Genomic DNA, 19,634 nt, shown 5'->3' on the forward strand with positions numbered 1-19,634 from the left:
AAACTACTAGTATAATAACATTTGTTAAATACAATTGGAAATTCACATAGCCTGGTTTTCATGAGCAATACCTATATCGTATGGAATCCCTCTCCACATCGACACTTAACATATGATGCTTGTCGTTTTTTCTCATTGAAGGCCAGCATCTCGCGGTAACATGGCAGATATTTCCTCTTCCAAAACTTTAATGTCATGAATATAACCTTGTAGAAAGTAATTTAATCCCTTTTCTTACACCTTTCCCGATAATTTGGCTTGATCTGGTAAATATTTAACTGATATATTGTCCGAAATCTTCGCGAGAGAATCGGATTCTGATGCTATCGTAGCAGCGCGTGAGCCGCCATTTTGAATTTACGCTTGGGGCGCATAGTAGCAATATCTAAGGGGGCGGAGCATATCTTGGCATCTCGGATCGATGTATTGACTTGGCATCGCTAGTATCAGTCTTCAAACTAAATCCACTTTAAAATTTCGTTAAAGGCAGCCATATTCCTTACAAGCGCTTAGATGGTGATATTATCCAAGTTTCAAGTTTTATTTTCATCATGGCATATATTATGCATGTGATATCACAAAACAATGAAACATATTTCAGTTAACTTTATAAGCAATAATCGCCGGCTTCCGCCATCTTGGAAACTGTGCGCTATAATGGCTGTCATACTTTTCAACCCCAAGACTTTTCAACCCCTTTGTTATTTCAACCCCTAAAAGTGCTAAGACTTTTCAACCCCCCTCAAAACAAAGACTTTTCAACTCCTAATAAACGAAGACTTTTCAACCCCTTAAATTCTCACCTTTTTATATACTACCTACAACAATAAGCAATTTATTTTGATTTTTTTTTAAAAATCAAGAATATAGTTAGAATAAAAATGCAACAATTATTTCAAAGAAAATACCTAACAAATATGAAATACATATAAAATATACATAAGAACACATGCTCATACAATAATTCATAAAATAATACATGGAAATAAATATAAAAAAGAATGACTGTTCATTAAAAGCTGTTTCGTCGCTTAGCAATAAATATTCTATCTCCCTGAGGAAGTCCTCACACATTATATCACGTGCATGGTACTGCTCCCACAATTAATTGAAACAGAATATTTATTTTTTTCTTTTAGTTTGTCCAAAATACATAGAATTAATAAACATTTTTTAAAACATATTTTTATCAATAAAAAAATACACCTAAATGTGTTGAACTTCAAATAAAATTCTTCACAATTTTTCAAAATATCTATATTTAGCAGGAATACAAAAGTATATATTGAGTTTCAAATGCTTTCAAATTACAAATAGAATAACATAGAATAATAATTATATAAAGCTTAGATTCAAGCCTAGATGAAACAGTTTTTTAAACAGTGAATAAACAACATTATGGCCGGAAGAATAAAAGGGGTTTTATCACTGCTTTTAAAATGTGTTGATACAATGTTACAAACATAAACCAGTGTGACATAAGATTGTATTAATGTTTTTTTCTCAGATTAAAAAAAAACATTCTATTAATAAAGCTGCACTCTCACATATTGAACGTTTTGACAACTAATTTATTTTTTGCCTTGGAACGAGCCAATTTTAGCGAAAATCGATGGCAACTAGTGATACAAGACTGCTGACAAAAAAATAGATCCAAAATTGATATTTTATGCATTTTTCTTAAACCGTTAGTAACGGCTTATGCCATAAAACATTAATTTTCGAACGGAAATTTGTAAATCTGCGATCTGATCTTTTGTCAGCAATCTTTTATTATTGGTTTGTAGATATTTACGCAAAAATTTGCTCTTTCCAAAACAAAAATTAAAAAAAGTTGTGAAAATGGTATAACTGTGAGAGTGCAGCTTAAATTGGCTTATATATATGTAAAAAAATGCTATAAGCATTGTATTGTTTTATGCAATTAAAGAATTGGATGAAGGTCGCACATCCATTAATGGGCAGCAAGTGTGACATGGTCATAAATTCTTAAGGGATTAAGGGGCTTCATGACACCTTTTTATTTAGGTTATAGTGACTTGAAAATGACAGTTCAAATTAAGGTTGTAATACCCTGATGGCCATCATTTTAAACTATGAGCAGCTTGTTAAATTTTGTGTATGATTTTCGGATTTAAAAAAGTGAACAAAAATAATTTAATTTATTTACCCTACCCCCCAGTGCTCAGAGTTATTAGATAATACTTTATTGATTTCATTATCAGCAACTAAAATTGAACTGTACTGAAATAGCAATATGGTACTACAACAAAATGTTTCGACCGCTGACCTTTTTTAAAAGTAATAAAAGTTTAACAAATTTTCAAGTAGAGGTTTTTATGGGTGTTCTACAAGCAAATGGAGATTGCTCCGTAAATCCTTCTTTGCATTTATTTTCTTTTGCAATTTTTCAATTCTGGTATTTAAATTTATACTCACATCATCATGTGAGGTATTGCAACTAATGGCTAGATGCCAGCTAGAGCACATTTTGAGTAATATATATTCTAGTTAAGCAAATCCACTGTTTAAAAAAATCATATATTTAATCAAAGGTATTATTTGCCTTCATCAAACAAGTGATTAGTAAATCAATGCAACGCCTTTGTCTAAATTTTATCCAATACTTTGTAGTAAAGAGTAACAAATAACACTAACAAATCTTTAATTGTATTTCAAAAACAATTTGTGAAATTTGTTAAGTTTCTTGCCAAAAACAAATAAAATAATAAAGACAACACCTGGCTGACAAAAAATAATAGGGGTTGAAAAGTCTTTGATATAGGGGTTGAAAAGTCTTCAATATTGCTATTAAAATATGTCAACTAGGGGTTGAAAAGTCTTTGATATAGGGGTTGAAAAGTCCAAACAGGTAGGGGTTGAAAAGTCTTTGAAATAGGGGTTGAAAAGTCTAAGGGTTGAAAAGTCTTCGTTTTGAGAAGGGGTTGAAAAATCTTGGGATTGAAAAGTCCTGCTCCCGCTATAATTATTTGTTGTTGTGAAATTAGCGTTAGGTTAAATAACACTAATTTTGTTTTCTATCGGAGATCGAAGAAACAGGCGGCGGAAAAAATAAAAATAAAGTTAAGAATTTGAATCTTTTTCTTTTTTGGATTTGCAATATTTAGGTACGGCGCTCCCGTAAAACGAAAAATATAATAATTTGTTAATTTGCTTGAAGGAAATCGCCGATTTTCTTGTCAACTGAGCTCTCTTATGTGGAAGAAGGTTAATAATAGAACAAGTAAACGCGGATATGGATTTATTTTATGTATCTTATTTTATTATCTATAATTTATCATTATTTTCGTAACAATCAAAGTTTCATTCATATTCGAAGTGAATTCAAACATTTCGGTCATTGTTTTAAGATTCCCAGACGACGATTATTGATTATTACATGTTTTTGATCGTATGGTATTTTCTTACCAGCCTAGACAAAATCCTGACAATCAAATGGTATCATACGGTATCCGACCGACCAGTTTAAATACAAACCATAGCCACGTGCCTTTGATCTTATGACCGCTCGTGCTCTGACGTCACAAATTGTACCGTTTGATCCGCAGCCGACACATTCCTATAAATGTGTTGTTATAACTTTCGCAGGTTATTCCCCCAATTTCACATGGCGGGCTCCTTCGGAATGTGTGCACCTCCTCCCTTTTTATGGTATGGCCCTCCCAGAGCTTTCAATGGAGGCCCTGTGCCCCGCCCCTTCCGACATGTTTAGGTTTATGTAACGGGATAAAAACAATCATTAGGATAAAATAAAAACTTCAATATGGCGGCGACATTAAATAATACTAAAAACATTGATACAAACAATGGTCTCGCCGTCTTGTCATGGAATGTTCGGGGAATGAAAACCGACAACTCACATAAAATTAATGAACTCCAAAATTACCTAAACAATTCAACAAACCAAATTGATGTTATTTGTTTACAGGAAACACATTATACAGAAAAGGACAAAACCTTCAAATTGAGGGGTTACCAACAACCTATCAACAAAATTAGGAAGTCTGATAAAAGTAGTAAAGGAGGTGGAGTATGCATCTATGTAAGAGTGGGTCTTCCCTTTGCAGAGAACATGATAACTCACAAATCAGACATAGAAGTCTGCTCTGTGCAGATATATGGTAAAAAAGACCCCATCACAATATATAATGTATATGTTCCTAAAACTAAATATAATAACATAAATACATATCAACACATATTCAAAAACTTAGGACGAAACACCCTAATTGTAGGAGACTTTAACTTAAAACACATCTGCTGGAACCCCGCAGGAGACTTCCGGTATGACGGCGAGGCCGATGACTTGCTTACATTCCTAAATGACAATAATCTAAATTTCTTAAATGATGGACAAATAACGAGAGTATCCGAAAAACAAAACGAATCAGACAGTGCTATTGACTTATCACTCATCTCATCACATCTCCACTCCTCTAGTGAATTCTATGTAATAAACAACACTTTTGGTAGTGACCATCTAATTGAATATTCCACAAATAAAACAACAATCAATATTACAAAAAAATGGAAAACAGAAAAAGCCTCAACTGAATCATGGAACAAATTCCAACAACTCTGTCATACCGAACTAAACTATGATATAACTGAAAATGATATTCAATATAATTTCAATCATTATTATGAGAAACTTACGAAAATTCTCGATAGAACCTTACCAAAATCTAAACCAAAAATTAAAAGAGTAAAGAAAATTGTCCCATGGTGGGACACTAAATGCGACAATGCTATAAAATTAAGAGAAAAATGTAGGAAAATTTATAAAAAAGACCCAACTTCTATTAAACATGAAAACTGGCTAATGGCTAGGCTAAAAGCTAAGGACACAATACAAAATGCAAAAAAGCAAGGATGGCAAAATTTCTGCTCGAAAATAACTCACAAAACAAACTCTAAGGAACTTTGGGACTTTGTCAGAAAAGTAAAAGGAATTCCATTGCCCGATGAACCACCATTTAAAATAGGCGACAAGGTAATACACAATCCCAAAGATAAGGCAGATATATTAGTAAAACATTATGAAAAGATCAGTAGCGATAATGAATATACACAAGACTTCATTGAATTAAAAAACAGGACCAATACAATTATAAGTGATGTAATTAACACAGAAACTCGTAGGGAAGATATTGAGTATAATGCAGATTTCAGTATGGTTGAACTCAACAGGGCACTAGCTAATTGTAAAAGTGGCGCACCTGGTGAAGATGGCATACACTATGAAATTCTTAAAAAATTACCAACATCTGCAAAGCAAACACTTCTAAGCCTCTTCAACCAATCTTGGAAATCTGGTTCAACACCAGACTCATGGAGTGAAGCTGTAATAATCCCTCTCCTGAAACCAAATAAACCTAAATATGATCCCGCATCATACCGGCCAATCTCACTTACATCAACTTTCACTAAATTAATGCAAAAAATGATAAAACCTAGATTATGTAACTTCCTTGAAACAAACAAACTGATATCAAAATTCCAATCAGGTTGCAGAGCCAATCATTCATGTGAGGACAATCTAGTTAGACTGGAACATGATTGTAAAAGGGCACAACTTGACAACAAATACCTAGTGGCAGTATTTGGACCTCAGCTCAGCATTTGACAAACTATGGGGTCAAGGAGCTCTAACATACCTACATAAAATAGGAATAAGAGGTAAAATGCTCAATTGGATTAATGCATTTATCAAATCCAGGAAAATAAAAGTATTACTAAAAGGAGAATACTCAGAAACCATAGAAACAGCCAATGGCTGCCCACAGGGTAGTGTCTTATCACCAATCATATTCTCACTTTTCATGAATACACTAAGAGACTCAATCGAAAAAAGTAACTCAGAAATCCAAAACCCTGCCTACCATAGCGACCTATCTCAGTTTGTAGATGATGCAGCGATATGGACAGTTTCTAAAAAACCTGAAATAGCAGTTAAAAACATCCAACATACTCTAAATAACATAGAGACATGGAGTGAAAACTTCGGATTCAAAATAAACCCAAATAAAACTCAAGTACTCATAGTACACAAACAAAGAGTGAAACCACCGGAAAGCTCTCCAAACTTCCCAAAGCTAAAACTATGTAATCAAAAATTAACATACAACGAAAAAGCTATATTCTTAGGATTAACATTCGATAAATACCTAAAATGGGACTTACACATAAACTCACTCATTGCCCGATGCGAAAAGGACCTTAACCTCCTTAGAACTATCAAAGGAAAGGAATGGGGTACAGACAAAAAATGTTTATATACAATATATCAATCACTTATCAAATCAAAACTAGACTATGGAAGTATAGTTTATAACTCTGCTTCAAATGACAAACTAAAGAAACTACAAATTATACAAAATAAGGCATTAAGGATAATAACAGGTGCTTATCGAAGTACACGTACAATAGCACTACAAGCAGAATGTGGTGAACTTCCACTGAACTACCAAAGAGAAATAAATATGTTAAAATATTGGGTTAGATCCTCACGTCAAGATGATCTACCAATCAACAACAAATGTAACAGAGACCCAATCTTTGAACACAAAGCCAACAAATTAAAACTCTTTAAAGTGCCATACAGCCAGACAGTACTACCATTAGTGGAAGCATGTTCTCTCACAAAAAATAAAATAGCACAACCCTATTTCTTAAACCTAATCAATAAACAAGAACTCAATATAGACTTATGCTTAACAAAAGTTATAGACAAGAAAAAGGACCCTAACATTAACCGCCAAATAGTAAATGAACACATCAATAGCAAATATTACAACTCATGGCAGGTCTTCACGGATGGAAGCAAAGACCCGCACCTCCATTTGGCTGGGGCCGGGATAGTAGGCTTATCTCAAAATATGACACCCCTTTTTGAATGTGGGTTAAAATTTGACTTCAGGCTTTCTATTTATTCTTGTGAACTGGCGGCAATTGACCTTGCACTAAAACTGCTGCTCCAGCAAGCAGAAGCAAACAATATACACAACAAAGTAACAATACTATCAGACTCTTTAAGTGCACTCATGTCAATGAAAACAAGCTTTTCTAGGTCACGACCAGAAATTTTACAGCAAATACTTAATAATACTACACTGCTTCATGATCTAGGAGTGTCAATAACATTTGTCTGGATTCCTAGTCACATAGGTATCTTAGGAAATGAAATGGCTGATAAAATTGCAAAACAAGCATCAAGGCAAGGTTCACGAACAAACATCAAATTAAGCGTCCCTGAAGCATACAGCTGGATAAAGAAACTAACAAAAAACAAATTTGTAAGAGACTTTGAAGTATATAAACTTGAGCACAATTTTGAGTATGGGGAAATTAACACTACAATCAAAACATATAGTACTAATACACTAAAAGATAAAGTATACACACGACTTCGTTTAGGAACCAGTATGCTAGCTGCTGAAAATTATACAAATACTGACTGCTGTATCCAATGTGGAGACAAAGAAACATTCCATCACATTTTCTTTAAATGCCCAACTTATATGGAACAACGAGAAAGCCTGAAAATAGAACTTCTGAAACTAAATATGTCAGTCATCGACAGGTATCATCTGCTGTTTCCCGAACCTGATATAACAGAGAAGGTAAGGGAAGCAGTGTTTGCATACCTGTCGGGAATAAACTACCTAAACAAAATTTAATACCACACAAAACAAAAGGTTCTATAAGAAATAGGGTCTAAATAGCACAGCAATTATTAAACAACATATGCAAAACATGTTCATTGTATACGCCGTGTACCTGTTGTTGGGACCCTTTTTGAAAAGGGTGGTAATACAATGACTGTTTTAACATCAATAATAAGCACAAAGCATAAATAATAATCTTCAAAAAAATAAAAAATAAAGCATGTTCATTGTATACGCCGTGTACCTGTTGTTGGGGCCCTTTTTTAAAAGGGTGGTAATACAACGACTGCTTTATCATCCAAAAGAAACAGAAAGCATAAATAATTTCTTTTTTTTTGCTAAGTAAAATATAAAGCACGTTCATTGTATACGCCGTGTACCTGTTGTTGGGGCCCTTTTCAAAAGGGTGGTAATACAATGACTGCTCAAACATCCTAATGAAGCTTAGAAAATAATTCCCTATAAGTAAAACTTTATCTTAGTGAGGGGCATCACGATCCCCTCCGGCGCCTTGCTTAGAGATACGTTCATTACAAACAACAAATATGGCAGGTTTACCTGACAACTACAAACACATTATATTATATTGAACAAGAATGAGCATAGAGGGAACGAAACGATAACCGGCACGGCACCTTAAGCGATACACACGATAGTGATTCACACGATGAACGAAATACTAAGCTAACAGCCAAATGTATATAGAATATTTATTGTTTTACATATTTTACCTTTTGGAATTACCGAAACATACGAATGGAATTCATGGATTTAAGCAGGTTTTTTGGAACGATGAATACCAAATCGACTATCCATTATTATCAAGTCCGGTAAACAAACATTTCATTCCTGGAGTTATGAGATGAACGCGTATAAATTGGATCTCTACTACTTTTAGTAGCTATAAATTACTGATTTTCAATCTACATTATGGTGACAAACCATTTCTTTTCTTTTCTTCTTTCGTTTTCACATGAAAGGATGAGGTATTAAGGAGTATGATGATATACATCGATTTAACCATAAATTATTAAATGCAAGTCACCATAACCTAAAACGAAACCAAATTATTTTTCGGGCGAAGTTGGCAAGAAAGAAAACCAATATCGGTATAAACTGGATAAAGACATTTTGAGTTAACAATTCTACCGATTTAAACCGTTACATCCATAGTGCTATTAGAAGTCCATGATGATTTTACATGCTATGGTGATGGTGTTGTAATATAACGCTTCTGGTCCAGGTTTATTGTTAGGAAAAACAGTTTTTGATCCTAGCCCTAATTCATTCATTCACTGAAAGATATTGAAATTTTGAAAATATACATGGTTACGACCTATTGATAAAAAAGAGAAGGCACTGGACCAGGGTCTACATACCTGTATATATAAAGTATACTATGTTTTTTTGTTGTTTTTTTATCCCGTATTATCCGTACATACATATTAAAATGGAAAAAATCGGGCGCAGGCAAAAAAAAAAAAAAAAAAAAAAAAAAAAACACCTATATTATTAATCATTATTATTTTTAAAAAAAAAAACAACCATAATAACCCTCTCTATATATGTACATGTACATTTAAAAAACATGTAGGCAAAGTAATGTCAACGCACTCTCTGGTCTTGAAGAATTTCCAATAAGTAAATAGTGAGGCAATAGTCGGGCATCGACAACAAAGTGGTCAGTTCATATATATATTAGAAATATTAATACATAGAGTGGGCAAAAAGTCCTGTTCTCACAACACTTTCTTGTCAATGAACTGACCGTGAATCTTGCCCATCCTTCAAAAAAATACCATTCTTACACGTAAATGTTTTTTAAGATACAAGACTGGAGAAATGAAACCATATCCAATATTCAGAGCTGTGGGACCTCCCTAGATGTCATTCATCGCAGGTTTCGCGGCATTTTGGGTAAAAAATTACTTCTTTGACGAATATCCCATCAACCGATGGGGGTAAAACTCCCCTTTTGGCTTCAAAATTCTGTTTAAGTCACACTTGGGGATGTGACGGGGTCAAGCCATAATGCAGCCATTATAGGGCGCGGGCAGACCTTTATAAACTCAACAACAACAACATCGCAGGTTATTGTTTTTACTTCAGTTGATTGGACTTAAATTAAGCGAAATAAATAACCATTGATAACTGCGAATAAATTAATGTAACGATTAATGCAATGTGAACCTCGCAATTTAGCCTGCATGAATTCGCAGAGCTTAATCGTATGAAGCCTGCATGAATACGGAAAGCCTATTGTAAAAACAGTGAGTTCTATTTTGGACATGGATAAATAACACCACGAACTATATCCTAAATATTTTCATTATAAAGACAGCAAAATGTGTCTCCTGTGATCAACCACGAGTTTGGACCATAAACATGCGTTTGCTAATTTGAAGATATCGGACAGGGATTGCCGAACTCCGCCATTTTGTTTCCCTGTTGACAAAGCGTCTCGGTAATACATAATCAGGAATGAAAGTTTATTCTCCGGGAACAGAGACAGACAAACACTAAAAATAACGATATATTTAATTTTTGATTTTTTACTTTTATGCCTAAAATAAGATTAGGGTCAGCGAGGAAAAAATAGGATCGGTCGGGTTACCGGAAACACAGGTATTTTTTTGGCCTTATGTTCACTAAGCACAAAAGAGTTCCAGCAAAAAATACATTTTTACTTAATTTTGTTTAACTGAGGTGGGAGAAAAAGCATCTAACATAGTCGCTCGTGTAAGATAGGTTCATCCCGACCATCGCGTAGGGTGTTTTGCGGAAACTCGGTAAACCTCGTTCGCTCGTAATGAACCTATCTTACACTCTCGGCCATGGAAGATACTTATAATCTAACTTGGTTATTCAATTATGTTGGGTGGTTGAATACCATTGTATAAAGTCTCAATGCAATACATCAAGTAATTGCTGTGATATTATCCTATGTGTGCTAACATGCAAGACCTTAACCAGAATGTCTAAATCGCATAATAAAGGGGCAAAAATTATATAATGTGAAAGATAGAGTTATCTTTAATACTTGATTAAAGAAGAAGGTAAAATGGTTGGGAGCCTGTGTGTAAAGTTCCAATACAATACATGATGTATTTGCTGAGGTATTGACTTAAAAGTGGTTACATGCAAAACCTTAACCAGAATTTGTATGTCCAAAAAAGGGGCCATTATTTGAATTAAATGCAAACTAGAGTTATCTAACTTGGTTAATAAAGTAGGTTGGATGGTTGAGTACCATTGTATAAAGTCGCAATGCAATGTCTCAGTTGTTGCTGAGATATTCACCTATGTGTGCTTACATGCAAAACCTTAACCAGAATTTTTAAGTCGAATGATAAAGGGCATTTTTTTTTACATTAAATGCAAACTAGAGTTATCTTACTTGGTTAATTAAGTAGGTTGGATGGTTGAGTACCATTGTATAAAGTCTCAATGCAACGTCTCAAGTAGTTGCTGAGATATTAACAAATATTTCGTTTTGTTGAACAAATAATTGAAACGGCTTCATAATAGGTTTATATCTCAAATTGTATTCAAATTTATTCAAAAATAAGAAAGTTGTAGACATATATAATCTTATATAATCTTGGATTTTCATTTTTACCACGACTTTTCGAAGAATATGGAGAGCTATACTACGCACCCAAGCGTCGGCGTCAGCGGTTGAGTTGGCGTCACACCTTAGTTAAGGTTTTGCGTGCAAGCACACATATGTTAAAGGAGTTGTAGAGTCAATGGGAAAATACGATTTTCTAATAAATACAGGTTTTATATCATGATTATTTGTGACGATGGTTTTTTTTGACACACTGATCATGAAATGTGACAGGTAAATTAACGTGTAATACAGCTTATGCACTGGGCCATCTTTGACCGATGACGTAGGCGAGCTCGCGTTCCAATATCGCGAGAGTTAACCGCGCATGCGCAGTAAGCGCCCATCTGTCAAAATGGCTTCTATGGACAACAATAACGCCGATAGTTCAAATAATTACGAAGATTCTTCGTCTGATGATGAAAACCATTGAATTTAGATGATTTAAACATACAGGCATATCGCTTTGAACCGCAGCGAGATACAGACGACGAGAATTCCGAAACTGATGGGGATACTGGCTATGGTCCTAGGGGCTAATGTCTGGGGGGGGGGGGGCAATCATCTGGGGGGGATATTATCCGTACCTCTTTGATCATACATGCTATTGGCCTTTACAAGTGATTTTAAACATTTTATGTATTAAAAGTAAAACATGGTAACATCACTTTACAGTAACTGAATGTGCTGTAATTCATTTAAATGAAATTGTGTACTGATGTTTTATTTTCAAAGAGATCAAAGCTTAAAGGCAGGGCTCAACTGTTTAAACATGCAGATGGCAAGCACTAGATGTATATACCAGTATTGGGGCTTTTTCTAGGTTATTCTATATTATTTTATTACAAAGATTGCTGAATAAAAATAGCTTTAAAAAGTGTTTTTGACAAGATAAATAAATCATCATTTTTTTTTCAATCCAACGTATATTGAAACTAATTAAAAAAAACATCAATTGTTACATGTCATTGCACATAAGTGTAGATATTCTTACATATATATAATTGCAAACTGATTTCAACTGAACCTCAAAGGCCCTGCAGAAAGGGCTCATTTTATGACATGCAACTGGACTAACCACCCAGCAAGCAAGGCTAAATGGGTCCCATATGGGCTGAATCTGGGCAAAAAGCCCATATGGGGCCCATATAGGATCCATATGGTTGAGAATGCCCAGATGGGACCCAGATGGGACCCATATAGCTGTTCATCTATATTGATTGGATATACAAAGGGAAACGAAGATCATTGTTATATGAAAATATGTAAACATCGATACTATGTGAAAAAAGTTCATTATTTCATGAATCGGATTCACATCTTTTGACATGATATGCCCCAGATAGGTCCCATATGGGTCCCATATACTCGGCATTATCATTATAGTAGGGCAGTGATAGATGGTAAGGCACGATGTTGTGGCGATGATACATAAATACACAAGGAAAAAATATTTTTCCGTATTTTCATTTTTTTATTACTTCTTAAATATAAACCTTTTGCAATTGTGTTTTTAGTAGCAATTTAGTCACGAATAAAAAAAAATATGCAGAAAAAATTGTCACGGGACATTTTATAGACGCGCGGATGATGAACGTGATTGAGTGAAAAAATAATGGTTAAATTCATCTTTAAAGAACAGGTAAGGGTTCTTATTTAACTTTTAAAGCAACTTGTATTTATATTTATAGTAATTTGATTTTAAACAAGTGAATTACTGATGAATTTCTTGTAGAAGTATTGTTTGTGCTACGATTTTGTATTTTGTCATATAATTTCGCGATAATATATAAATTATAAAGTAAAGGCATTCGGGATGGCAGATGCCAAAACAAAACAAAACTAAATAAAAACAACGGCAAATTAATGGTTCATGCAGGTGTGGGGAACCTATTTTTCATATAGACCTCCAAAGAGATTTTAACATTCTTTTCTCTTGAATGGATTCTGACAATCATTAATCTTTTATCCAATTTAAAAGTGCACCAAGGATCGAGGCTGTACGAGGATATGAGCCAGGGTGCCACTGATGCTAATGGTGATGATGAGGATGATGGCCTTGTTACAGTCAAGACCAACACCCCCCAACATTCCAGCTACCTGTTCATTATTCGATGCTCGGCAGAGCAGAATCCAAAAAGGTAAATAGAAAATGTTAATGGAATGTAGTATGGTTTTCATAATTGAACCTTGCATCTTTTTATTATTATAAACATTAACAAACAGCCAATCACATTATTGGTTTAATGGTTCACTGTTTATTACCTGAAGTGTCTTGTTTCAATTTTTATTTTTGACAGAATGTTATTTGTTCCAGATCAGGACACCTGGATCTTTGTGATTTTGGAAAACAAGCAGGAGCAATTGCGATAACATACGCAGCTCCTGCGTCTCATCCTGGCGAGAGATTCAGCACAAGATGCAGGTCCGAGTGAGTTGCCAGAGGAGATATCTTTCCCCCTCAAAACTGTGGTGGATTTGGCAGCCTTCAAAGAGCGAAAGTCACAAGCGAATGCTGCAACATCCATTGTAAGTTTCCCAAACATAGTTGACTGACATTTTTTATGAGGTGTCTTTAAATTTAAAAATGCATAATTTGAGCTTTAAAATTACATTTTGAAGTGACATTATTCATTTAAGTTTGTTTTTGAAACGTGATCTGATATTATCAATATAAGGGCAGGCACACAAACTGAGCCAGTATAGGTGGCGCTGACAGTGCTTCAAATTTTAATATTTAATTGTACCACATTGAGTGTGATACTATGGTTCTGCTTGAAAGTTTTTGCTGTTTTGCATTTATATGTGGATTTACAGGCATTTTCATGCACAACTTTTTGTTCAAGGTAAAAAACTTGGCAGAATATGGTGGGAGTGACACAGTGGACACGTTTTCCCGGATAATGAAGACGGTGTTGACAACAAATCTGGCCCGCCAATACAACCTAAAGGAAACCAAACAAAAAAAGAAACTGGACAGACTCCACTTGATAAACATCTTTTTCAGTAGGTGGTTTTGTTGTTGTATATATTAAGGTGTGCTAAATGAAACTACCTATGCTGTGCATATACATCAATGGATTAAAAAAAATATATAACTGAGTATTAGTGTTAAAAAATAACAAACTTTTTAAGATAACTAAATTTATCTGCCTAGCTAAAATTACCATAGATAGTTGACGATAAAATGCTGCTTATTTATTACTAAACATTTGATAATCACTTTGATGAAATAACTGTCTCAGATATTCATCTATCCACTAACACTATTTACAGGATGTCAATAATTGAACCCAGCAACACACTTTAGAACCGCAAGGAAATGGAGGGGGCCATATAGAAGTGGCTTTCCGAGTCGCGGAGTCGTGAGGTTGGCCGCAAAGACCGAGCAAGAGTCACCCCGATGCTTCCTTCAGTAGAATGTTGACTTATTTACTTACCATAAAATTTACGATTCCACGAACCACGAACATACGGATTTACAACTCAGAATTAAACCAGCAAAACTTGTCAGACTATTTTTCAAATTGATAGTATACAATAAGTATGCTTCTATTGTTTTATCATAAACACATCAATGTCGTGTGACATGTTATGTAGTTTGTATGCAAAATGTATCACAATAATGTAATAATGAGATATCTCCAACTTTTCCCCTAAATTTTCATATCATTAAGGGCTTCAAGAAGAGCATTTCTTATCTATATTTATAGGCAAATCCATGTTGCTTTTACTTTTTTGTATAAACATAAGACAAACTGTCCATGACTAATAAGAGACCCATCAACAAGACAAATATATTTAGTTCACATTTGGATGATTGTTCTAAAGAAGACTCTTAATAAGCGAAACCTGTTGACATTGAATAATTATCATAATATCTCGGAATGATGTCAGTTTTTGTTTTACTATAATATTTTCTTATCCTGGGTACACCATTTTAAACTTTGATACACTCAAAATAAACTTATTTTAAGATGAAGTAAGAAATTTGGCTGAATGAAATAAGCTACTTAAGGGTGTTACGCTTAAGAACTTTCGAGAAATTGGGGCCAGATGACTTTAATTATATCAACCCCATTTATTTCCCTGGCGATAACAGTGATCCCAGATTTGTATATGGTAGATACATTTTTAACTTATGGATTGAGCGTGTATATATTAATAAATTCTTCTTGATATACAACAATGAATCAGGTCTAAATGATATAATTTTATTATGTAAATATTTGTTATACAAATGTAACTTATATGCTGTTGCTCTACTTTTGTTTCATATGTATTTTGTAATGTAACTCAACATACATGGAGGAAATAAGGATATATATATGTTTTAACATTCAGTCATGTCAGTTCACTAGTCAGTATTACAAGGTGCATTAATTGTGTTAGTCAATAGCTCTGGTTTGTGTTTAATTTTTTCTCCTTTTAAATTCTTTTTTATTTTACATGTATGATTTTTTGTGATTGAATCCAATGTACCAATGAACTTGAAACTGTTATTTCATTTCTGGTTTGAAACGCTGCTTTATGTCTAAGCAATATTGTTATACTTGAATGTGTAGATGCACTCCATGCTCTGTTTATTAGAATTGTGCGTCTTTCGATTAGTGTATTTTTTTTTAAACACATTCGTTAAAGCATTCGGAGCTCCGCGGCCATTTTTATCGAAAACAACCTTAGATGTATGCCGGTACATCAGTTAAATTTCTTAATTATATCATTAATTAAATGTAGGGTTTTAGAATTGTTTTTATTGATCTAAGATTAAATTGATTGCCAGTGAAGTGTAATATTGCAAACATAATTAAGATTCCCAAGAGTTAAGTCCTAAAGTTTAACTGCTAAAAAAATTACTACGCGATCTACTTGCAGCGGACTTAAACGTACCGCTTTTTGAGTATGTAAACCGTCCAAATACATCAGAGGTTGTTTTTGATAAAATGGCCGAGGAGCTCCGAATGTCGTTAAAGCCTTTAAAAAGTGTGTGTTTTTTACATGTAATTTTTGACACACTTTTTCAGTTTGACAGCTTTAACTGACAGATACAATCAATAAAACAGTTTTCACTTATTATTAAGTTATTAATCAAATTATAAATGTACTAGATAGTTTTAGCTTGGTATTGTCAAACCAAACTGAAAAAAATGTGTCATAATTTCAGTGACATTTTTCTTGTGTGCCACTTTTATATTGCCAGTATTACGCAAAATCTTAACATTGTCAGTATGTAATTTTTGTTGTCTTTTTTAGTGTACATCTTGTTTTACATTTCTAATGTTTTCATGTTAATAAACTTAATAAGATTATTGCTATCTTTGTTGTGTAATGAAATATTATGTTGACATTATGTCATTTGTACTTCTCAACATAGCTGTTTGTAGAGATAATCAATGAAAGGATAGTAATGCAATAGGTGAACACTCAAGATCAAATATTTTAGGTAATTGGAATCAATATATTATAACCTGTAATAACAAAAGTAACGGTTTACCCCAAATTAATTGCTTAGGTAGGGCATATAGAGCCCACAAATACCATGTGGGACCCATATGGGTCCCATATCAAGCCCTGTTCAAAAACCCATTTGGGGCCCATATGGGTCCTAAATCGAGCCCAGTTCCAAAACCCATGTGGGGCCCATATGGGTCCCACATTCAGCCCATATAGGTTGCCCATATGGGACCCACATGGAGCCCTGTTGCAAAACCCATGTGGGGCCCAGATGGGTAGCCCATATGGGACCCATATGGTAACCCATGTGGGACCCATATGGGTCCCATAAGTTTTGCTGGCTGGGCATAAAGTCACTTTTTAATTTTCATGTGCAGAAAAGTTTTATGGCCTACAGCTGGTCAAGTTTGTGTATACAGAAGCAAAACATATGTTTTATGACATGCAGCTGGTCAGGACTGTCTGGCCAGTGCAAAAACTAGTTGCTGGGGTAACTAGTACATATTTGATACAAGATTAGCTATGAAATGAATTAAAGTAATTATTAAGTTTAATGGTAAGTATTCTGTCTATTGAGGAAACAAACATTAGGCATATTGGTCATCAATCCAAGTCCAACTTCCAAGTCTTTACTCAATTTCCATTTATTCAATAAATATTTTCATGAAACATTTTTGTCAAGATATAATATTTTACATTTTCAACAGCCTACTGTTTGTATTCAAATTAATTTGATAGTCAAAAAAGGTAAAAACATGTTTTAAGATAAAACAGCAGACTTCCTGATAATACAAATGACTATAATATTAAAAGAAAATCTGTCACTACAAAGAAATCAAATTGCAGTAAAAACAATATTTAATAAAGATCAAAGGATAATTTTGACTTTGGGTGATCAAATTATATTTAGCTTGCAGAAATAGATCAGTATACATAACTTAATGGCTGGTCATGATGTGCATTATAGATATGACACCAATTTGTCCCTAACTGATATTTATGGAAGCATGTAATAAGTAATGACCAATACAACTAAATGGCTGTCAAAGAGTTTTGTGACAATTTTATGACAAGGGCAGACTGGAGACTGCAGGGATACACAAGAAATTTCAAAATACTAGGAACCTATCCCTGAATGCCAATTTTCTAAGCTAAAGTAATGACTATAATAAAGGTTACTGAAAATGAGTACTTAATCCGGTCAAGTCAACATAATTCATTTTCACAAAAACGCCATGTGTGCATAACTTATTTATAAACACAAACATTTGGAACAAATTAATCCTAGTTATTATATTTTCTCAACATGTTTACTATCAATTCTACATAAGATGAATGGACATGACATTTTTTGAAGGTTTGCGTAAAAAAGGTTTTTAGAACTGTCATCATTTTTTTTTAATGTGATTGGTAGAATGTGACAATTTATTCATATCATATATTGTCTTTTTACTTTGTACATGTCATGTAGGTCATCATATTTATAACTTAAAACACACCACGCCTGCTTTAAAAAATATTCATACAGAGTATTGAAATTAAATAAAACCATAAGAAATAAAATACATGTCTTACCTTTCCTCTTTGTACAATAGTTGTCACTGAGCCTGGTACGAGATCATATTGGATTTTACCTTCCATGTATTCAACCCGGAGGTTTTTCTGGTAACACTTCCGATGAAAATGTTTATTACACACAACAATTTTTTGTGGTTTACACATCAAGTCCAATCTGTTGACATTCGACAACCATGTCTTTCTGTCCGCTTTCTTTCTAACACTTGGGACATTGTGTACTTTGTCACCTTTCGTTGTGCTACTACTGCAGCCCGCAACAATACACTTCGTCATTTATTAAATCAAAATGCTAACAACATGTATATCTTATAAATTAAAACAACCGTTCCACGAAATGTCAATATTTCCGCGAATACAGCGTATTCGGAATACTTCGCATTACAATGGCAATTGCGCATGCGCAAAGCGGGGTGCTATAAAAAATTGCCGAATTTACCGGAACGTTGTAAAATATCGCATATCGCAATTCGCAACATCGATTTAAAGCATATTTTAAATATTTTTTTAGGTGAAATTGTCACAGATCGTCATATTTAGACGTGTTCTGGTGAAATATAACAAAATTACAATAACCCTAAAACCCCTTTAAATTTAAATGAGGTATAAGTGGATTTCATGTCTCAAAAAGTGGATTTCACTTCGAATTCCGATCATTTTTCGAAAAATTGCTCTAACTTCTTATTTTTTTGAAAATTTCAATAAAATTTGAAATATAACCCCTTCATGATGCACTTTCTAATATGTATACAAAAAAGAAAATTAATTAATTAAAATAAATTAGTTCTGAGTGGATTTCACTTGTCGAAATCTGGATTTCACCTCGATTTCCGATCTATTTTCGATAAAAAAGAAATAATTGCTCTAACTTGTTTATTTTTTTAACAATTTCAATAAAATTTGAAATATAAACCCTTCTTGAGGCACTTTCCAATATGATTCCTGTATCACCCTGTACCCGCCGGAATTTGGAATAACGCTTATTTTTTGGCGGTGCTTAATAGAATCCCGAATGCCATTTAGTGTTATCATTGAATTAAACAACGCAATCTTGCTTGAGTGTGTATAAAATATTTCTATCTTTGATTACTACTGTAACAGTAATCAGTGCATGGTCGGCATACAGTAACGACTTTTGTCTGGGTCTGTGGCTCCGTGTCAAACAAACAGCCCAAATGTTTCAAAATTCCTAAAATATTACTTATTTTGACAAATTTCAGAACGGGTTATTTGTTAACAAATACAGAACTTTTTGTCGTGTTTGCCCCTAAAGTGGCCATTACAAAGCAATCCACATCTCATTCATC

At 33.8% G+C, this 19,634-nt stretch overlaps 1 protein-coding gene across 1 annotated transcript in view; it reads right to left on the reverse strand.

Annotated features, from left to right (window-relative positions):
* The window catches only part of LOC128210991 (uncharacterized), a 36,601-nt gene extending 17,967 nt beyond the window's left edge, over nt 1-18,634 (reverse strand). The window contains exon 1 of the mRNA XM_052915360.1: nt 18,328-18,634. Within this exon, the coding sequence (XP_052771320.1) occupies nt 18,328-18,603 (276 nt within the window). The 5' untranslated portion in view covers nt 18,604-18,634. The remainder of the gene's footprint in view (nt 1-18,327) is intronic.
* Nucleotides 18,635-19,634: the final 1,000 nt, after the last annotated feature.

The sequence above is a fragment of the Mya arenaria genome, chromosome 12, assembly GCF_026914265.1.
Source record: "Mya arenaria isolate MELC-2E11 chromosome 12, ASM2691426v1".
Taxonomy (NCBI): Eukaryota; Metazoa; Mollusca; class Bivalvia; order Myida; family Myidae; genus Mya; species Mya arenaria.